The 23,073-nt window shown below is 47.6% G+C and overlaps 1 protein-coding gene across 5 annotated transcripts in view; it reads left to right on the top strand.

The window, feature by feature from the left end:
• The window catches only part of hdac4 (histone deacetylase 4), a 147,400-nt gene that overhangs the window by 105,881 nt on the left and 18,446 nt on the right, over positions 1–23,073 (top strand). For all 5 annotated transcript variants that reach the window (XR_015106039.1, XM_086145331.1, XM_086145332.1 and 2 more), the window contains 7 exons: positions 3,208–3,315; positions 5,845–5,900; positions 7,366–7,453; positions 8,905–9,024; positions 9,153–9,250; positions 19,445–19,563; positions 21,059–21,192. Coding sequence is in view for 4 of the 5 variants with exons in the window: in XM_086145331.1 (XP_086001457.1) it covers positions 3,208–3,315; positions 5,845–5,900; positions 7,366–7,453; positions 8,905–9,024; positions 9,153–9,250; positions 19,445–19,563; positions 21,059–21,192 (723 nt within the window). In the remaining variant the exon portion in view is untranslated. The remainder of the gene's footprint in view (positions 1–3,207; positions 3,316–5,844; positions 5,901–7,365; positions 7,454–8,904; positions 9,025–9,152; positions 9,251–19,444; positions 19,564–21,058; positions 21,193–23,073) is intronic.

The raw sequence follows: 23,073 nt of genomic DNA, 5'->3' as shown, positions 1-23,073 counted from the left end.
TTTATATTTTATTTCTAGTTTTTTTTTTTATATGTATCCAAATTTTATTAATCGTTTATTGCTAATTTCTCTATGTCCTGTTCGGTCTGATCTTTCCTGCGGATTTTTTTTGTAATCAAATTAATTTTATTTTATAGTTAATTAAATGTTTTTACTTACTTTATTTGCGTGCCTTTTTGGAGTTTCTGGAGTTTGCTTTTATTTTTTTCAGATTTGATCTTAATTTCATTTTTACATTTTAAGGTATGTATATATATTTATATGTGTGTGTGTAAACATATCTATATATTCACACGTCATATATTTATAGATATATGTAGTGGGCACTGATCATTCTTCAATTTTTTTTTTATTGATGTACCACTTCCTTTTTTTTTACATACTTTTATGTTAAATATTCGCATTTATATATTAGTATTAATAACTTTTTCGGTATCTATTTTTAATCTCTTTTTTTGCACCGTCTTGAACATGGTGTTTCTGACTAGTTTTGGGATAAATTAGCCCTTAAAAAACACCAGTTCCAAATCCGTTGTGATTGAACTGAATTTAAATGACAATGAAACATATTCTCATTAACTTCCGCGAGAAGTTCCCAGATTGGAGGCATATTTCGTATTTTAAAAAATCTGCAAGGATGGACTCAGAGGAGCTCTGCATCCACGCCTCTCCCTGTCACACTCACCTACAAACTCCCAAACCTTCTCCTCCTCCTCCTTTTCATTTTCCTCCTCCTCCTCCTGCTGCTCTCGCCACCACTGCTACTGCTGCTGTGGGAACAAGAAGAGCCAGAGCTCAGTTCTGCTCTTTATAATGGCAAATGGGGCTAAATTGTTGTCTTCCTGTCACACGCACACACACACACACACATGCACAAAAACACACACGACTCATGCAAAACACACACACAAACACTTACAGAGGGAAGGGGGCTGAAATTAGGCTGTCAGCCTGCAGAGAACCATCATTCCATCATAGCAGCACATTCCCGCTCCTTTTTTTTTTCCTTTCTTTCTGTACCTCTTACACACACACACACACACACACATACACATACACGTCAACAGCCTTTCACTTTTCCCTTGGCGAGGTTGTGTGTCAGCGCTCACCGGAGGCGATGCAAACGAACATGAATAACAACAATAACGCGGTAGAAGATGCATCGCCCCCTGGTGGCCATTACTGTGACAACCCTCTGACCCACCTTACTGCGCTGAAATAAACCTTTTAGCTTAGCATAAACATTAACTTTTTATTCCTGGGTGGGCTTTTTCTGTTAGCTTTTATTTGATTGAACCACATTTTAAACCAAGAGTTTTATAATTTTTTGGATTATTATCGTTATAACAACAAGGGATAGCAGTTTAAAGTAGTTGAAAAAATTTTATTAAAATTATGAATTAGTAGCTTTGAGCTCTGCAGGGCATCCGTTTTATTTTGTGAAACTATGTCAAACTATCCTCTATCTAAATAAAGGCATTATTATTAGATTAATTAGATTAATTAAATGTCAAGATCGATTAATTAATCAATTAATCTTGACATTTGATTTAAGGATTAATTGAATCAATCCGACAAGATGAGCATCAGATTATTATGGCAATAAACTCTTATATTGACAAATCAGAAGCCAATACTATAAAATCATTTTGCGACGTTATTTTTGTGACCCCAGTTGTTAGTCCACAGAAACCACTTCACCGCGTTTTCCAGCTGTAGTTGCAGTAAAAAAAGAAAGGGGGATTTTTTTAGAAAGTATTTATTTATTTTGATTTAACATCATCTTATTTAGTCATTCATTTCTTTAATGCTATGTTATTTTTCTTGTTTTATTTTATCATCATGACTTGGGATGAGTAGGCCGTTGCGTGGCGTTAGCAATGGAGCTCGGGCCGCACACACACACACACACACACACACACACACACATCAAGTTCAAACACAACAATGCGCAGAGTTTTCCTCTTTTCCCCTGCCAGTGCTTTCTCTCTCTCTCTCTCTCCCTGTGTTTATCACGCGCTCCATCTGCCTGAAGGAGGCTGGGTGTATTATCCATTACGATCAATCACATACAATATCGTGCATCATTGGTGTGTTGCCCACATGGGAAATGTGTGTGTGTGTGCGCGCACTCGTGTGTGTTTGAAGGCTTGGGTCTGTTCGTGCAGCGGCATTAATCAAGCCTGACCAGTGAACATTTGCCTGAATTTACTTAAACACACACACACACACACGGTTAACCCTGTGGTGTTATTTTCAGGCTGTAAAATGAATAAGTGCAAACACTGGATGTTACTCGGGAATGAGTCATTTCCTGTATTGTGTAGTTTTTCGTTAAGCGATAAATCAGCGGGAAGCCGGGAGCTGATTGGTCGGGGCCGCGTCCTTTAACCCCACGTGTTTCCCGCCTCCTCCTCCTCCGTGAATCCGTCAGAGTTTTTGGGACGAAGCTGCAAGCTAATGGCGTTTTCCCGCGTTGAACGCGCATCTCTGCTGTGTGTTTTGTAACTGTCCCTGCTTGAAAAGAGAATTTCTCGCACTCGGCAAATTCAAGATTTTGTTTTTTTTTCCTTTTGCACATTTTTCCCTCATTCGCTGATATTCACATTGATCCCTGCTTTCAATAACTTCCAGGGGCGTTTTCTTTTTGAAAGAAAAGTTTTTTGTTTTTTTTATCTATTGCAGATTGTTTTCTCTCGCAAAATCGTGATTTCACGTTCTAGCTGTCACATAGTTTTGTCTTTATATCTATCATATCAGGGTGAGCCCTGTCCCGTATGCAGACAATGAATGAATAAATAATTAGAAAAAGCTACTGAAACGAAAAACATTTTTAAATGTTCATGGTGAATGATGGTGCCTGAAAAGACTTAATGAATGAATAAGTGAAGCCATTTAACCAAATTTTGCCCCGATATCCATTCACGAGTGTGTGTGTGTATATATATATATATATATATGTATATATACATATATATGCTTTTTTTTAAAATCTATAAATACATGTTCATATATATACACACACGCACACATACATATATATATATTTACACACACATACATCTATACATGTTTCTTCAAAGAAATAATAATAGTATATATTGGGGGCTGATATTCTCTATGCCCTGTCTGGTGCTGCTTTAACCTTTTGTGACGTGTGTGTGTGTGTGTGTGTGTGTGTGTGTGTGTGTGTGTGTGATCCCGCAGGTGGACAGCGACACCATCTGGAACGAAGTCCATTCGTCCAGCGCCGCCCGCCTGGCCGTGGGCTCGGTGGTGGAGCTCGTCTGCAAGGTGGCGTCGGGCGAGCTGAAGGTCAGTGGGCGGAGCCTCTGAGACCAGAACCTCCAGGAGAAACTGGCTTTTTTGATCCAGGGGCTCAATGTGATTTCGAGCCGTCCTTTGAGCAACTTTGCTACGACTATAATTGTCCTTCAGCCGAAGGGAATATTCAAATCTTTGTACTTTTTAAGACCTTAAAACACTTGATAGCCTTAACTTTGACACTTTATATTTTATTGTATTTCTTATTCTCCCTCCTTCCTACTATTATCTATTATTGTTATGTTTTACTTGAAATTTGGCACAACAGTTTCCTTCGGGATAAATAAAGTTGTTCTTATCTTATCTTATAAAATGCAACATACAAATAGATAACTTATAAAAACATGATTAACTTTAAACTCGTTGACTCTGGTGACGGTGGTGAGACCATCATGACCTCGCTTGTTTTGAAATCCAGTCGTTTCCTGTAGAGTGTCCGATTCCTAGATATTTCAATGTTTTTCATGTAAATGTTTATATGCGGTGTGAATGAGAGGGTGAAAGGTTTGTACGTCACTATATGATGCGTGAATGATAGAGTGAATGCTTGGCGTATGTCTGTGTCGCATGAATGAGACGCATGAATATTTGTATGTTTCTACTCCAGCAAAGTCATTTATATTCATCGCCTAGGCAACTACCTGGACGTGGAGACATAACTGCACTATTGGCAATTCTCTCCTGACAGCACGATGTTCAAGCACCTATTTGTGAACTTGTTCCTCTGGCTGAGGCCATCTAGCTTTTAGCATACGATTAGCTTCTTTTTGTTTTCCTTATTGCCAGGCCGTCGCTAGTTTCTCGCTCGCTCCAAACTTTCTTTCTGCTGCTCGATTACCATTTTCCGCTGCATATTTCACTACTCGCAGCTTGGAATCTGCGGAAAATTATTTTCTTTAGGGAAATTTGTGTTCCAGAGCACACTTTTGTGGCTGTCAGTGTGAAAAAAGTGTGAAACATATGAAAATATATATTTTAATATACAAGTCACACCTGAGTATAAGTCACAGGACCAGCCAAACCATGAAAAAAGTGCAACTTACAGTCCGAAAAATACAGTGTATATGTATGTATATAACATATGAATGGTTGACTGTCTGTATGGCTTGTAAATAAGAGGGTGAATGATTTTGTGTCTTTCACGAATTGCGATGGATCGATCTAGGTTGAACCCCGACACTCACCCAATGACTGCTCAGGTCGTCTCCAGCCCCCCCGCAACCCTGGGTGCAGGAAACGAATAGACAAATGCGTATTCTGCCATGTTATCAGGTGTAATGTGATTACAGTAAAGTGTCCAAAACGGCTGGGGTAAATCGTTCTCGCAGGCAAACCCCCTCACCCCCCTTGTCTCTGGCGGCGGTCGCTAACCATTTGAGCCCAACAGACGCTAACACCCTCCCCTGCCACTCCCCCGACTTTATTAGCACCGTGCCGCAGCCACCTGCGGAGTGCACAGCATACTTAGCGTTAGCTTAGCGTCGGCATACCATCGGCTAATAACATTCCTGAGGGGAAACGGTAGTGCGCCCCGCTTACACCCCCGTGGGTCGCTAGCACGATTCTACATGTGGGTATAATTACAGTAGTCTGGTTCTCTCTACGTCGCACGTTGTGTTATTGTTAATATCAGAGCTTGAATGTTGCGCGCGGTGCCTGCTGGGGCGGACAAACGCGACTCCCGCATCAAAAAACAATCCCGGGGTCAGAGGTCACAAGTATTGACTTGCCCTCAGCTTAACCTGTTTTTAACACGTCCACGCACACGTGTTCCGCGGCGCACGCGCATGCTAACTGACACGTACCGTCGGTCCTCCGAGGATCCTCCGCGGCCGAATGAGCGAACTCCACCTGCACCAACAACCCCCGAGCTGCGCGCTCGTAAATCTGCTCCTCACACACCTCCACACACACACACACACACCGGTGTCTCTTTATGATGCTATTTCTTTTTTACAACGTCTATTTTAATCCGGAGTGCTCGAGGAAGGAATGTGCCCTCCGTCCTTTCGAAGACGCCCACGTCCTCACTGTCCCGCCGCCGCCGCCGAGCCCGGGCAGCCAGCCCTCTGTAAGGACCCCTCCTGCAACTGCTAATCCACAACAGCTGACTCAACATCATTAGTCCATCTCGACTCGCCCCGCATCAGCCCCGACATCTATCTCCTGTCCGTTCGTACCGCGGCAGCGGGAGCCCGCCCGAAACGAAGCCTCCTTAACTGACCCCGATATCATCTGTTTGCGCGCACATGTGTTCGGACTTGGAGCGCGATCGCCCGTGAGAAACTTCCCCCTCGGATGTCGAGCCAAGACACGGGGACACATAATATCTGTGTTTGTTGTTGACAAACATTCGTCCCGGGGGGATTTTTCTCATCAAATGCAAGAAAAGGAAACGCACGAAAGGTTTTTTGAGAATCTGCTGCGAATCGGGGTCTCTGGAACGATTGTGTGTTTTCGGTGGTAAAACCTTTTTTTTTTTTTTTTTGTTTGTCTGTGTGTGTGTGTTTCTTCGGGCAGAACGGTTTCGCGGTGGTGCGGCCCCCCGGACACCACGCGGAGGAGAGCACCCCCATGTAAGTCGTTCGTAAAATGACGTCGATTACTCACAAATCCTGACATTGTCATCGGCACGGAGGACGCCGTTTCTTCCCCCCCCCCCACAGGAGCACTAAATCACATTTACCTCCGATCGTTTCGACCTGTAATTTTTTCGGCGTAACATGTAGCCAAGTTGTGTTGGATGGAGATGGAGGATTTTAAGTACCTAGCGTCAGCAATGGGGTGTTTCTTTTCCCCGATTTTCCACATAATTTCATGTTGATGCTCTGGAACTGTCACAATCAGGGACTCTGATGCTTTGCAGATGACTCTGTGATCCATAGCGCGAGCAGAGAGCAGGTGGTGGAACATCTAGAGAGGTGGATATGTGTTCCGCAAAGGAGTCGGATGACGTCTGGAGTGGTAAAGAAGTACGGTGCGGGACTCCGCTGTGACATGTATGACATGACAGGAGTGAGGTGTGACCTAGGATGACAGAGGAGTTCAAGGTTGAGGTGCAAGTGCATCAGGGGTCAGCTCTGAACCCCTTCTTGTTTGCAGCGATGGACTGGCTGACTGATGAGGTTAGACAGAGTCTCCATGGATGATGATGTTTTGCAGATGACATCGTGAGCTGTGGTGACAGCAGGGAACAGGTGGAGGAACATCTAGAGAGGTGGAGGTATGCTCTGGAAATGAGAGGAATGAAGGTCAGCTGCAGCAAGAATACATATGTGTGAATAAGGAGAACCTAAGTAGAGCGGTGAGGGTTCAGGGAGTGGAGATACATTTAAGTTTTTAAGTGTCAGCAGTCCACAGCAATGGAGAATTTGGAGAATATATTTCTCCAAAAAATATATTCTTGGAGACATATTTATATGCTAGTTGGAACAGGTGGAGAAAAGTGTAGTAGATGGAGACACTGTGGAGAAAACAGGAGGCAGAGCTGGAGACAGCAGAAGATGTTGGGGTTCTCCAAAAGAGAACCTCACCATGAAAATAAAGACAGAGAGGATCAGGAATAAGTCCCATCAGTGGGATGGCACATGTTAGATGTTCTGGAGGTAAAGTCAAACTGAGATGTTTTGGACATGTGCAGAGCAGGGACGGAAGGATGCTGAGGGTAGAACTGTCAGGCAGGATGCTCTAGAGGAAGACCAGAGAGGAGATTTATGGATGGAGACAGCGAGGTCATGATGTTAGTTGGTGTGAGAGAAGAGGATGCAGAGGAGAGGGTTAGATGGAGGCAGATGATTGGCTGCGTAGACCCCTGAACGGAGCAGGAAAAGAGGAAGGAACCGGTTAAAAATGTAATCATAGACGTAGAGAAACCAGCTGCCTCAGATCATCCCGGTATTTTTCCTTTGCTTTTCCTGAAAAATCAGGGTTCCTGCACAGAAACACCTCCACCTACTCACACATTGGGACTTGAGTTCCACCGGCATGATGCCATTTGGTTTGAACGATTATTGTGTGACCGTGCTTCCGCTGTCCTCCCAGGGGATTCTGCTACTTCAACTCGGTCGCCATCGCCGCCAAGCTCCTGCAGCAGAGGCTCAACGTCAGCAAGATCCTCATCGTGGACTGGGTGAGGGAACGCGCCATCTATTTGTTACATTCTACATGTAAACGGGAGGTTGGACCAACCAGGGAAAGGCAAGAAGTCCCTTCTGGGGTTTCTTGGATTTCTCCTAATTCTTAGCTGACGAGGACACCAGACTAGAAACACTCCTGCAAGTCTTGTCCGATTCAACATGGTGAACTTCTCTCCCTCTCTCTCTCTCTCTCTGCTCCCCCCTCCTCATTTCGAAGTCTGCCCAGCGTTGGACAGACAAATAAATAAACCGCCGAATGGCTACAGGCCCTTGTGTGTCGAACAAGGTTAGAGTTCAGGCGGAGGTTCATTTCTGCCAGCCGATCGGGTCACGACAGCGAAAAGGAAATCGAGAGATGTTGCCGGCAATATTAAGTACGACAAAGCCTCGGCGGTGTCTAGCAGGCGCATTTTCCAGCGGCGTCCCTGGCCGGTCACGGCCATTCCCAGAAGCCTTTGAAGGGCCTCTTCATTTCCTGTCCGAGGCCCTGTCGCAGAAGGAGCGGCGGCGCTGCCGCCCCCGGGCCGGCTGTCGTGCCTCGCCGTCACCGCCGGCCTCCAGCCAGCGCAGAAGTTCTCAGCGTCAAGTGCATGAAAGCATTCCTCGGATGCAGAAAACGAGGGCTTTTAATAGATGTCACATTGTTGGCCGAGCCGTCCGGTTCCGCGCTGCATCCTGGCGGTTTTGGACAAAGATAGCGTCCCCGCCACTCGATTGGAAATCCGTGCTGCTCGCCATGTCGAGGTGGCATCCCTCTCGGTGACCTGTTTCTATGGCAACAACATTTAAAAAAATCATCCGGGGTACTGTTCAGACCCGCTGTCGAACGCAAAGGAACTTTAGCATGTGGCTAATACCTTATCGGAGGCAGCCATCTTTACAGCGCGGGGCGCAAGTCATGAAGCACATGGTTACACAAGGAATTCTATTGTGGTGCTGCTTGCTATTTCCAGACAGCGTCCTTTTCGGTGCCACGTTTCTATGGCAACAGCAAGAAATCAGAAATCATCCGAGGTACTGGCCTTTCCCCAGAGAGCCCGTCTTCAGAGAACACGCCGTCAAGATTACGCGGCGTCGGGATGTTTGAGATGTTGCCATTGTGGGAGCACATTTGACGCACTGCGGACAGCTCAGGTCCCGCTACCGATTGCAGAGGAACTTAAGCATGCAGCTAATAGCTTAGCACAGACGGCCATCTTTCCAGCAGGGGGCCAAAGTCCGAAAGCACACGGGGGTGTGACGGATCCAAATGTGCCTGAGAAGAAACGCAAAAGATCTGGAGCTGTTTTTCTTCATTGGTGACATAAACAGCGACTGGCTTGCGAACTAACGCCACCTAACGCTTAACCTATGAACCAACTCTGCATCACTGCAGGAGCTGGAGGGACGTCAAATATTTACATCGCATTTGTTTCTCTCTTTTTTTTTTTATTTATGTTGCCAGGACGTGCACCATGGCAACGGCACTCAGCAAGCCTTCTACGCCGACCCCAGCGTTCTCTATCTGTCGCTGCATCGCTACGACGACGGGAACTTCTTCCCAGGCAGCGGCGCTCCAGATGAGGTGACCAAAAAAGCCGTCCCGTATTCGCACCAATGCAGTTTTTGTCACTACAGTTTATGAATGGCTTACTCTGCGTGTGTGTGTGTGTGTGTGTGTGTGTGTGTGTGTGTGTGTGTGTGCGTGCCCAGGTTGGCAGTGGACCGGGAATGGGTTTCAATGTAAACATGGCCTTCACGGGAGGACTGGATCCCCCCATGGGCGATGTCGAGTACCTGGCTGCGTTCAGGTGAGGCAATGACATCATCACTGGCATTCCAATCACCAGTCGATCGGAGTTATTGATCGTGTAGATATCAGCAGCCCATCTAAGGACACGGTTCCTATTTGAAAGAGTTGTGGTTCAAATGATTTTTTAGAGACCATCTTCTGTAAAGAGAGTGTGCGTGTGTGTGTGAGAAAAAAAAAGGGGGGGGGGGCATTCCATTACTTCCAACACACACACCTGCGCACATGCGAACACCACGTGCGCGCATTTGACAGGTCTCCAAGTGCATGGATATACACAGCTCTGGGTCGCATCGGTTCCCCTTTGAAAACCAGTCGACTTCTTCTCTTTTTTTTGGACCCGGTGTCCATCTGGCCTGAGACAGACACATCAAAAAAAAAAGAAGAAAAAAAAAAAAGCCCTCCGTCTTCTCGCGGCTTTCGGCACGCAATCTCCCGGAAGCACACCAGCGCTCCTTAATGCACCCCAGACCCCGGTGTGATCTCTCACTCCATCATGTTCCACTCCTCCTCCCCGCCCTCCTCACCCTCCTCTTCGCTGCTGTCGGACCAGAGTGTATTTCACCTTTTTCGCAGATAAAACCATGAGGCGTTTTTTTTTTTTTTTTGTAGTACCACAGGTTCTAAAACTTCCCATTATTTACATTGTCGCCTTTTGAAAGACGCCACATGTGTCCACGCAGTTCCTTTTGCCAGGTTGCAGTCTGAGTGGACCGCTGCTTCGAAGGGCTTTTTGCTGGCGAACACTGACTTCTAATTCATGGAAGTTACCGGAAAGCGCCCCGTTTCATTCAACCATCATCCACAGCGCTCAAGGGGAGTCGGCGCCTATCCCAGCTGTCATTGGACGAGAAGCGGGGTTCAACCTGGATCAATCATGGGGGCACATGTTGGGACGTACAACCATTCACCCTGTTGTTCACAAGTCATACAGACATACAACTTTCGCTCCGTCATATGTTTGATCAATTGATGGTGTCCAATGAACCTCTTGCGTGTTTTTGGACTTTTGGAGAAAACTGGAGAACCAGAACCCCATGCAGACACAGGGAGAACATGGAAGCTCCACACAGAAACCATGCTGGAATCCAACCGGGGACCTTCTTACTGTGAGGCAGAAGCGCTAACCGCTGCGCCAACCGTTTATTCCAAGTCTTTCTTGACTTTATTCGTAGCGCTGAAATATACAGACGGTTCTAACTGCCGACGTCGGTGTGTTTTCTGCGTTGAGGCCATGCACGTGCAACCGCACTCCCTTTTTTTTTTGTTTCTCTTGAAATGAGGAATCTATGTGGGCTGAGAGGAAAAGAACTCCAGCCAATAAGGGCGTATTAAGGCTAATCGAGCCATTTGGGTTAATTGGAGCCTCCGTTCTGTTTGTGTACGTTCGCAGTGATTTATGGCCGCGTCTGCGCGCAGTGGCGTGTGGACGCCCTGTTTATGTAATCGTCGGCTATTGAAGCGCTGCTCCACGGGTCCGAGGAGGATGAAGTGAAGGAGAACATGATTTTTTTGGGGGGGGGGAATATTTATAGGCCCGGCAGGACAAGCAGGAAACCTGTCTCACAGGTCATAGCTCAGCGACGCGCATAAGCATACCGTGTGTGTGTGTGTGTGTGTGTGTGTGTGTGTGTGTGAGCGTTTGGATACTCGTACATGCAGATGCACGCATTAATGCACCAGCGGATTCTCGACAGCAGACGGTCGATGGCTTCCCTCATTGTTTATCTGCGTGTTTTGTCCGTACCCTTCTTCCTTCTCCTCCTTTTCTTCCTCCTCCTCCTCCTCCTTCTTCTTCTCCTCCTCCCACCCACCATTTCCACCAGTCTTTGGGATGCGTGCCTTGCGGCCAGCACCTTCCTCTTCCTCCCTGCCGGCCTGTGCCACGTTGCATTTGCAGGGGATCAAGTCTGAGCCTCCAGAAAGCGCAGGGAAAAAAGATAAGAATATTGGCCGTAATGAAAACCAGAAACTCTCTCTCTCTCTCTCCTCTCTCTCTCTCCATTCCTCTCTCACCTCCTCCTTCCACCCGCTCCTTTGCCATGAACTTGGAAAGACGAGAGAGGAGGAGAATTAAAGTTAATTCAAACCAGCTCTCCGCAGCGCCAGATGACAGGGCTTTGAAGTGTAAGTGTGCGTGTGTGAGTTTTCTTTTTTCTTTTTTTTTTTTCTCTCTTATTCCCTCTCTCTCGCTCTCTCTTTCTCTCTCTCTTCTCCCGCTCTCCACTTTTTTTTTTTTTTTTTATGAACGGAGGAGGGAAAGCCCTGGAGTTTGGCAGTTTAACCTCTTACTGGCCAGTTTGACGAGTGGCTTCGCTTGACCTTTGGCCCCCTCGGGCGGGTTTCCCTGTATTACCTGCTTCTCATCCAGCTTCATTCATTCATTTATTATCTATAACCCTTTTCCTGCACTCGGGGTCGCAAGGGTGCTGCAGCCTATCCTCCCTGTCATTGGGCGAGTGGATCAGTCACCTGTCGGCTACATGTTGGGACATACAAGTATTCACTCTTTCATTCACATGAGAAGCATACAAGTCATCTCCCTGTCATTCACGTCATGTAGAGATATACAACTCTGGGTCTCCAGTGAACCTCCTGCATGTTTTTGGACTGCAGGAGGAACCCCTTGCCAACATGGGAAGAACACGGAGCCCCTTTTTCTACTGGGGTGCGGTAGCACTAACCACTACGCCACATCTCATTCAATCTGCACATGTTAGAACCGTGGACATTCGACAGCATCGTCAAAAAAGATGGATGAAAGGTACTGTAGTAGCAGCATGGCGTTGGATCCTTCCGTGAAATATCTACAATGGTATGGCTCGACATAAGGTCACTCAGAGCTGTGTTGGATGGCAAGCTCCAAAATAACCCAATACGCCGTCACGTATCAGGAATTACTCAGGAATTTAAGACTTGTGAGGCGGAGATGTGCTCCAAGGACAGACACCGGCGGGAATTCTATCTGGCGGAACGCGTCCCTGTTTGCGTTGGACCAAGACGATCTCCTCGCCGGGGCCGAAGCTTCTTAATATCCTCGGATCTTGAGGGAAGTCGACGCCAAAGCCCGAACGACGGGTCGAAAAAGAAAATCGCCCGACGGAATTTTATTTCCAGTGGGATAAGTCCCTCTTTATTACTCTCCCCCCGCCGTCATCGACGCAAGCCACCGCGAACCGAGGCGCTAATGAACACTCTGGGTCGTATAGTGCAGATTCAAGTGCCACGCCGCGTTCTGTGTGTGTTTACGCCGGAGTAACTCAATGATCAGGTCAGCTGATAATGTCGTCCCGTTCTTACGTTTATTGAAAAGATAAAAGAAAAGGAAAGCAGCCTGTGGAAAGAGAGCATGGAAAAAATACACCAAAGCCAACAGGTCTCGGGGTATTTTCTGTGTCAGGCCACGTGCTGCAGCCAGAATTACAACTTTGAGTCGAACGCAAAATGGAAATGCCGAATAGAGGTGACGTTATGATGCCGACTCCCTTCATCCATCACGGGGACGAAGGCGACGACGAGATCGGTATCCAGGTCCGGATGCCTGTCCACCCCGGGCTTCTTCGCACTCTTGGTTCCCATTGCTCTGTCCTCTCTTGCTCTCTCCCTTGCTACCCCTTTCGGTCGAGGCATAAGGCGGCTCAGGTCCAGCCGGGATCTGCCCCAAAGGTTCCTGACTGGTAAAAGTCGGTTGTTTCCGCATTTGCTCCTGAGGTAGTGTTGGGTGACCGTAACTACAGAACGCCACTCGCATTGAGCCAGTATCTGTCCAAGGTTTTGGCCCGTAAAGGGCAATGTCAGGTTGCGGTTAATTATCTTTGAGAGTCCTGTTGGAACAGAACGTGTCTGTGGAGGTTCTCAGTTATCCAGGTCCTGGTGAATTCTTGTTGAAATCTTCTTGTTGTAGCAACTAGACTGAAATTTCTTCACTTGAATACTTTCTACCCCTCGTCCAAGAGGCTTCTGCAGCTCTGATGACCTGTGGGGAGTTCCCCAAAAGAACGAAAACCCTGGCAGCTCTATTTGGAAACTCCCCACGGGGTCATCAGACCTGAAGAAGCCTCTGGAATGAGGGATGAAACGTCTTCAAGTGGAGAAATTTAAGTGCAGTTGCCACAACAACAAGACTTTGACAAGGTCGAGACACGCACTTGTATCTATCCACGGCTCCCGGACGGTACAAGGCAATGTTTTCGCTAATCGAGGAGCGATCATTCGAAAGCGTATGGTCCAGACCCGCTCAGCATGGATTTGGCGCCACATCAGTAAAATCTGACTCGACTTGACTTGGATCATTCCAAAGTCAGCAGGTGGATATTTCGGTTATCAGACTCTTTGATTGTTTTCTTTAAAAAGCAGACCAGTATGTGCCCCACACATAGAAGTGTCTCGCTGGCCCTGATAGCCGCTTCCCTCAATTCGCTTGACCAGCTTGGGTGGTTTGCTCCCAGGCGCGTTTGGCAACCTCTCCTCCTCTTTTGGCCTCCAAAGCTTGGCCTTCGGCGTCCCCGGCGCGGCACGTGCAGAGCCCGGCCCCGGCCCGGATCTCCCACAGGTGTTTTCCTGGAAGCGAAAGAAAAAGAGCCAAGAAATGTGACGTCGGCGCCGACCCTCCCTCCCACAGCCCGTCTCACCCCGACACCTCCGCAACCCCAAATAGAGAAAATGTTTTTGTTATCTTTAATTTTTACCCCTCAGATTTATTTATTTTGTGCACCCTTTAGAGACGTCCCGCTCCCTCTCAGGCTTTTGGGAAACCCTGCTCCGCGCCGCAGCTTCCTGTGTCAATTCAATGCAGATGTAAGGTTTTCAGGGAATAATTCCACAGATTTTTTTTACACTTCTAGATCCATGTAGTCACTGCGAATAAAACCACCTTGCCTATAAAAAAACAATTCTGCTCCACTGAGAGTCCAAGAAGTTAAACAGCTTGGAGAAGGCGCTCAGCTTACAAGGTGCGCTATAGGAATTCAAAAGATGCCGTGTTTTTGGACCCTTTAGCTCTACAAATTTTAGGCCCTGCTCCGTAACTGCTTCTGATCCAGCTTGTCTCCAGGAAGGCTTCCTGGAGACTTAGAATAGTACGCAGAAGAACCCCTGAAGCTCCAGCAACCGAACGGCATCGCTCAGGAGCAGGCACAGTCGGCGTTCGAACTGTTGCCTTTAGCTAACATGTTAGATCAGAAGCCGTTAGCTTAGCTTACAAGGTGCACTGTAGGAATTCCAAAGATGCCATTTTTCTGGACCCTCTAGCTCAGGGGTGCATACACTTTTCGGTATGCAAGCTACTTATAAAATATCCAATTCATAATGATCTACCTAATTTAAAATGGCAAAACATATATTTATTTTGGAATTTATAGAGAATTCTTTATATGTACAATATATGCTGGTGTACCTTGCATAACTGCATGAAACAATATTGCACAATGCAACTGTGCATTTTTGGTCATAACCTTAGTCTGATGACTTGCACTGGAATGGGATCAGCCAGGGACATATAGCCCGGACAGTAGCTACTGATAGCCAGCCTCAAGCCCGCTTACAAATGATCATCGTAGTTTTAATGTCCGAAAATGCTGTTCCGCATTTCCCTTCTCCGGTATAGCGGTGGTGGACTGTCAGATGAAGCAAACTCACTCAAAAATGACAAAGTCGAAAAAAAAAGTCCTCCTCCCACACCCTGTGGAAGTGGTAAGTTTCGGGCTTCTTACTTGGTCCGGTTTTCGCACTCATATTAATACCTTTTCCTAAGTTTAAAAGAAATAAATTAGACGATAACTAACCAACTAGCTTGCTAGAGTTTTGCAACACTTAGCGCCGCTGTAGGCACATGCGCGGTGACAAGTGTCAAAAAAGGTCAAATGTCAGACTGGCTGCCCTGTACGTTAATTAAGTGATAAATTTGACAGTGCGGATTGATAGGCTGACGTCTATTTTTTTTAAATACCATGCAATCTACCTTTGAGATCAACCGTTAGATCACGATTGGGCACTCCTGCTTCAGATCTACCGGTCAACAAATTTTCAACCGTCTCCGTCACTGCTTCTGATCTAGCTAGTCTCTAGCAAGGCCTCCTAGAGACTTGAAAAGTACGCAGAGGAACCCCTGGAGCTCCGAAGCCGAAGGACATGGTTGACGGTCGCCATTGTAACCATTGACCTTTAGATGAGGAAAGGGCTCTCGGGGAGGCAACTCGGCACAATCCGGTTCCTGTAAGGTAAACCCAGGCTGTTGATGGACTCTGATTCATGCACAATTAGTCGTTCAAAACCACCAGCTTCCTCTCAGCGCCAGTCTGCTAAATGATGGCTGCGGCTTCTTACACGTCAGAAGGCTGGGAGTAGCTGCTAATTACGCTTTTCATCATCGAGGGGGACCAGAAATGGCTCTGTCTGCATTCAAGGCTGCAGGGGTTGGACCCTCCGAAGTGGAGGCTTTCTTGGCCGTCCAAGGTTTTTCCGTTTGCATCATCTGTCAGGCCCCCGTCGATGTTGCGTGAGGTCTTTAAACAATCCAGATATCAACGAGTGGCGGCGGCGGCGGCGGCGGCTCGCAGGTTTGTATTTCGGCAGAGACCTCAGGCGCAGAGCCTGAAATCTGAGCGTTTGAGGGTTTAATCCCCGCTGTTTTATGAAGGATCACATCACCCTTAAACATATTTACACAAACTGTCATTTTCACCTCCCTCATACACTCATTCAGAATTCTCCCCTTGACTCCGCCTCCTCTCCCCCTGACGCCCTGCGCGTTTGTCTTTCTCGCTCTTTTCACCCCCACATGATGATGTCGCCTTTTGAAACGCCGCCAGAAGCATGGTAACACACAGTGACGCACATACTCCGTGCACTCTCACCGTCTGATACTACCTCCCAGCGCTTCCTCGGACAGCTGTGTGTACGTACGAGTGCGTGTGTTGTGGTGGCGGTCGGAGGGGGGGGGGCGCGCAAAGCATAGGGTTATAATTTTGGCGGCGGAGAGGAGATGGTGGCCTCTGGAGTTCAGGGCAAACTGCGAATCCACAGCCGGTGAACCTGAGGTTGGCAAAGTACAGGGGACCCACGGTGGATCCCTGCGGTACCAGCAAAAACACGTCCCGCCCAGATATCACAGCAAAGAGTTCTCTATAGGATCCGAGCGACGACGGATCTCGAAGAGGCGCGTGGTCGGCCATCTGGGAGCTATTTATGAACCAACAAAAACATTGTAAATCACGCTAAACAAGATAGCGGCGACACGTTGTTGGTTTTATAAAAAGCTATTTGGCTTCGGGCGTGCCAAACTTATTACAGAGCGCTCTGGGAGAGTCGTAAATCCACGTTTCAAATGATAAAAGACCCTCTCGCAAAAGTTTAGGCGAATGACAAACCAAAAAGCAAACGTTATCTCGGTATGGTGTGATTAATCAAGCTGGAAGGAAGTCGTGATCGCGGTAGTCGGACGACGGGAAAGAACCCAGTTCCGTTTCGGAGCGGAAATATTCTTTTCACAATGGAAAGCGCCAGCAGCTTGGAAAGACACCAAAATAGAAACACAGGGTCCGATGTTGGGTTTAGATCTTTATCGTAGTCCACGAGTTTAAGCGTGAGAGGGAAATAAAGGTGGGAGAAGTCATAATGGGGAGTTATTAACCAAATCAAGAAAGGAAAACAGCAGAACCAAAATGAATCTCTGCTCCGACTAAGAGGCTTCTTGGTGAATCCGGGGTCAGGCCATCTCAGTCGGGGGGTAATTTAATGCTCCCCCCTACCCTCTCATAATATTTTCACTCGCTTTGACATTTTATCCTTTTTCCCCTCGGTTTTCCTCGACTCCCTTGATTTCTCAGTTTTTTCGCATTAAACTCACAAGCCGCCTTGTTTTTTTTTTTCTCAGTACAAATAAATAAACTTAATTGGCAGATATATTTTCCAGCCACAAGTTACACTCCGTCATTACGCGTAATCCCACTGTTTCTTCTGGGTGAATGGCACATTGTGCGCCCGTCGCCGCCCCTCCCTGCGCGCTGTGTGTCAGATGAAGGTTGTACACAAACCATTCACCACACCCATCCAGTTTTAGAAGCATCTTCCATACACGAGCGCACTCTGACACATGCAATTATAACTGTCCTTCCGCTTCTCCTTTTTAACTAAAGGAGCTTGTGTCGCTTCCTCAAACCCGTCCCGGTGCGGTACTCGTAGACCGAGTGCCACTCGGACGTACGACCTTTTTACTTGGACGCTTGCTTCAAAGAAGAAAGGGGGGAAAAAGCAAATCTTTGAGGGCAATTTGGGATCCTACTGGCCTGTTCATTTTTCGTTTTTCTTTTCTTTTTTTTTTCATGAATGGAGTTTGGCAGTTTAACCTCTTACTGGCCAATTTGACAAGCGGCATTTTTGCTCAACCTTTGGCCCCCGCAGACTGGTTTCCCTGTATTATTTACTTCTCCTCTGGCTCCATTCATTCATTCATTCATTATTAATACCGCTTTTCCTGCACTCAGGGTGCTGGAGCCTATCCTGCCTGTCATTGGGCGAGAGGCGAGGTTCACCCTGGACCAGTCACCTGTCATTCACAGGGCTACAAGTAGGACATACAAGCATTCACTCAAATTCACACGCTACATTGAGGCATACAACTCTTGCCCCTCTCATGTAGAGACATAGAGTTCTGGGTGTCCAATGAACATCCTGCATGGTCCCTTGACTGAGATTTTTTTTATATCCTACCAGCTTGTTAATAGGAACTTTTCGTGGTTTCTAGAACCTTTTCAAGAACCACACCGCTTTTTCGGGCATTTGGACAGCATAGGACCTCAGCTTCAAGCACCATTTTAGCTCCTACTAGTCAAAGACAGTTGGGATCCCTTACTGCAAGTGATAAGGCAAAAATTAAACATTTGCCCTTGATGAGGGTACTTGCTTAAACCAACTTCAAGCTGGATAGATCTAAGTTCTGAAAACTGTCCGACAGCTAATGCTTCTTCTCTTCATCTTCATCTTCAACCACATGGATATGTGGCATGAACTGCTGGCACTCGGATTAGCATATTCCACTGGACTTGTCTGTATATGCGCCCCCATGATCGACTAAAGGCCGGTCGAGGTTGAACCCTGCCTCTTGCCCAATGACAGGTGAGATAGCCTCCAGCATCCCTTTTACCCTGAGTGCAGGATGACCGTAGATAATTGATGTATGCAACTTTCAATTGTCATATCCTACGCTCGCCCTGTTGTATTGCAGAGGGCAGCTTTAATTGTGCTTCTGATTGACTGGAGAGGAAATTAAAAGTTCCTTATTTCAGGAATTTTTGTATTTTTCATCCAACGCCCAGTATCGGGAGAAATGAAAGGCTTATTTATTTACCGGATTTATTTACAGGATGAACCTTTTTAGTCTCCTATGTATGATGGAGCTATCCCAGCTGTGTGTGGACAAGACAGACCACAGGGCCACGAAAAATAGACATACAATCATTCACATGTCATGTAGCGATGCAAATATTCACGCATCATAGAGACATGCAGAGTCAGCGTTATTGTTTCTGCAGAGATGTTTCTCACACTCCTATGGTGACATGAAATGAACACAATAATAAGTGCAAATTAGCAGCAAAGTGCACTGTTGCAGCAAACAGTAAACAGTAAACTACGAGGTATGAAGTATAAAGTACATGCAGATACAGACTGAGGGGAAAATTGGATACGCAGGTCAAGAATGGAGTGACAACAACAGAATTTTGTACAATTTAGTGCAAAAATTGTAATCTTCTTAATCAGAGCCATAGATCACAGATAGGCCTGCTGCCCCTTTCGGAATCGAACCAGGGACCTTCTGGCTGAAGCAGTGAGCCGCTGTGCCACCCGATAGATGAACATCTGTTATGTTTCGACAAGCGGATGACAGTCATATTCGCTCAAGACGGGACCGGAGAGATGGGTTTGGACAAAGCGGAGGAGAGCCCAGACGGTTTTCATCAGAAGTCCATTAAGAAATTACAACAAACTCCAAGAGCAATCAAAGAGAATCTTGACTTTCTCTCTCTTCTCAAGCTGATCTATCTCCGGCACACCTGTAAGCAAAGTCCAAAAAAAACAAAAGGATCCAGATGTAGTTTCCTCTCGGATCACATTTTGGAACGCAGGATCGAGGTTGTCTGGTTCGTTTAACGTTGCGGCAACATTGTTGGGTGTAACAAACACGTGGTCTCTGCAGGACGGTGGTGATGCCCATCGCCAACGAGTTCTCCCCGGACGTGGTCCTGGTGTCCTCGGGGTTCGATGCGGTCGACGGACACGCCCCGCCCTTGGGAGGATACAAACTCACCGCCAGATGTAAGTCTCAGCCACAGCTGACCCGTTCTTCAATCGTCTCTGTACCGGGGTCTCGTCCCTGCCGTGCTTCAATTCGATCAAATCACCTTTTTCGTGAAATTCCCATTCCGTTTCTGGTCCAAAAACAAGCCTTATGGGACAGACCGGTCCACCCGTGCCAAACAATTCCAGCTCAGCTTGAATTTACGGGGTTGAAAAGTGACGAGACGGCTCAGACAAACCCAAATTAGCTTGGAGGGGCGACTCGCAACCCCTGATGCTGAAGCCTTATTCTGAGCTGACGTCATCGAAGGTCAAACCTTAAAGAACACGTGTGAACGAGAGGTACCCAAAAGGAAAGGTGAGGCTACAGGGAGCAGAGATTTTAAGTACCCAGATGGAATTGTGTCCTTGAAAAGAGAGGAATGAAGCCCTGCGTGGCAGACTTTTGTTGACGGTGCAGGACATGTATGACAGCTCCAAGATAGCAGTGAGGTGTGATGGAGATGCTCAAGGCGGAGGTAGGAATACATCAGGACGGGTAAGATCTGGGTGGAAGGATGCTGAGGGCAGAGCTGCCGGGAAGGAGGTCTAGAGGAAGACCAGAGAGGAGAGATGTATGGCTGGAGGGAAAGAGGACATGAAGTTAGTTGGTTTGAGAGAAGAAGATGCAGAGGACAGGGTTAGATGGAGAAAGATGATTGGCTGTGCTGACCCCAGGGAGCAATGCAGAGGCAAAGAAGAAAAGATGGGCCGGCCCCAGCCTCCGCCTCAGGCATGGGGGTGTTAATTGAGACCCGCGATGCTGAGAACATGAATCAATCGCCTTTAGGGGTGTTTAATTCAACTCACACTGGAACTGCACTGTGTGTGCCTCTGAGTGTTTGCATAAACCGGCGACCCTTTTGTACGATGGACCTTCTCAAAGCAGAAAAAAAAAAGACGACAGCCATGCATTTATTATTTCGGGCCTCCGACTTTTTTGACTGCGATCGGATGGCGTGCCAGCGGGGAGCTCTCCCCCCCCGAGCCGTCCTCCAATGAGAGCGGTGGTCTTGGCTGCAGCGGGGCGATATGGATGGTTTACAGAGGATTGCAGGAAGAGGGGATAGGGGTCCAACTTTGGGGTGGAGGAGGAGGAGGAGAAAAGTCCGTCTGAATCCATATATTGAAACTCCCCTCCCGAAAGCGAAGATCAAAGGCTCTGACCGAGCCTAAACGCAAAGCCGCAATTATTAAAATTAAACCTGGATCGTATTATGGCTTGTTTTTTGGCCCCCCGGTAAATCCACGGCGCGCCCCCATCCCGCTCTGCCTCCCCCAGATGCAGTCGCCCCGCTCCTCATCCGCACTCAAACCCCGTTTCTTTTGATGGATATCCAAAAAGGAAGTCGGAGCTTCGGCGGCGGCGCTCCCACCCCCAACTCCCCGACTCATTCTTCCTCTCCCGCTCTTTTCTCCTCCCTTCCTCCACCCCCTCCTTTTCCTCGCTGCTGTCATTTCCTGTATTGTCCAGGCTTTGGCTACCTGACCAGGCAGCTGATGGGTCTGGCAGGCGGCCGGCTGGTGCTCGCCCTGGAGGGGGGTCACGACCTCACCGCCATATGCGATGCCTCCGAAGCCTGCGTCTCTGCTCTGCTTGGCAATGAGGTAAGGCCGAAGCTGAGGAGGAGTTACAAAAGGGCCGTCCAAATATCTATCGCAGCATCTTAATATCCAACAAGCTCATGGGTGCAACTTTAAACGGGGAATTGAAAAACTACCAGGTAAATAAAGACGGTGGACCGGCGGGGAGGAAGATTGACTTACGGCTCACCGCCGACGCCCTGACATCATTCCCTTTGAGCGTAACCCCGCTAGAACGACAAACTTTCCGCATTTGCCTTTGCAAGGAAAGCCTGTACCAGTCCCAAACTCAGTTGCGTAAATTAAAAGGTTACCGTCGGACCGCCATCGCGGAGTCGTCGGCCAATCCAATGCACCATACCGTCTTTGCCTCCCTTCACCAAAATGCTAAATTTCGTCACGTTGTGTAAAACCGGATGCGGGTGACCCCGTCCGATGGCGGGAACTTGGACGTAGTTGGACATCGAGGGTTGCCGAAGCAGTGCTTGGATCTCCGTCGTCCCCTCTTAGTCCCTATCGCTCCGAGAGGAACTTGGACGCAGAGTTGCGTCAGAGCGAGAGGATTTCCAGGCGTAAGGTTAATGGCGGGAGTGGGAAGGTTGAACCGCGGCGCTGAGAAAACACCAGGCGTCTGTGATTCATGGCGCACAGCGGAATGGCGGCTCGTCAAAAGCCGCCCACCCCTTTTTTATTTCTGCTAATGGAGAGGCTGGAGCGATTTCTTGGACGGGCCGCCGGGTCTCATTTTCCCCCCGCAGATTATGTATCCAAGATAACTTCTTTTATGGTAAGAGAACTACTGAATTGCGGTTCGGAGCAGATATTCTGGAGCTGAGCTGGGGAGGGGAGACGGCGGTCTTGTTAGCTGGTTTGTGTCAAAGATGGAGGACAGGCACGCTCGGCTGTCGGGTTCTGCGCTTCGAAAGCGCCACGTTTCGCAGCTCCTTGAGCCCGACCTTCACGTCTGCCATCAGCGTGAGTCTCCAAAGTCCCTCGGGGCAGCTGTTAAACTGCAGAATGTCTTATTCCTGACCGCAAGGATGTGGACATGAAACAAAGCAGGTCAACGTGAATGTTTGTTGCATCCGATGACATCTTGTGGTGAAGTTGTACATTACAATACCGCCCCTTATCCCACTCACAAGGGACCTATGGTAGCCTGCGGGTCAGTGAGCCGATCAAACTATTTGCTTTTCAAATATACCAGCCCCCTAAAACCTTAATACTCAGCGATCGAACAAACAACCACGCCTCCGGTCAGGAATCCCTGCTGGGAAATGACTGAGTTTCCCCGCTATTGCGCAAAAACCATTGCTCATTGATTTAAATCTTTCCCCGAAGATGAAGAACCGAGCACTACCTGTTTGGAACTGTAGGGAATGCAAGCAACTAATTTTTCCTCAGCACTAGAGTAACAGTTAGATGTCCTGGCTGTGACCGTACATCTCCATTTGCTCATAAAACAAATTTAATACTTCAATTGGTAAGCACTTACTATGTCTGATTGGTATAAGTCGCATCTCTGCTTTCCGCATACCGCTCTTTTCCCTCAGCAGTTTGTTTCCCCTCTGTCCTCTGGGCTGCAGTGCTCAGACAGGACGCTACAGCTGCCGCAGGGTTCATGTTCTGCACGGCGCGAATAACAGCTCCCGTCTGTCGGACGGTTCGAAGCATCTCCTTGCACTGCTTCGCCGTGTGAAGAACATCGGCTAATGCTAACTTTTAACTTAATGTAGCCAAAATGTTCCCACAAGCCCTGGGAACCCATCTGTGGCGTAGCAGGCCAGAAGAACTTGGACCTCTTCATCACTCCTTTTCTTGCTGCTTCTGTCCATTTTGTTGAAAGATGCAAGGAAATAGCTGCTTATCACAGAAGTTTATAAAAATGGTGCTCTGAAGCTCTGG

This window comes from Fistularia commersonii, chromosome 4, assembly GCF_037954325.1.
Source record: "Fistularia commersonii isolate RoL2024-O1a breed Wild chromosome 4, RoL_Fcom_v1.0, whole genome shotgun sequence".
Taxonomy (NCBI): Eukaryota; Metazoa; Chordata; class Actinopteri; order Syngnathiformes; family Fistulariidae; genus Fistularia; species Fistularia commersonii.
The sequence above is the reverse complement of the archived record's forward strand: the minus strand, read 5'-3'. Positions and strand labels throughout refer to the sequence as shown.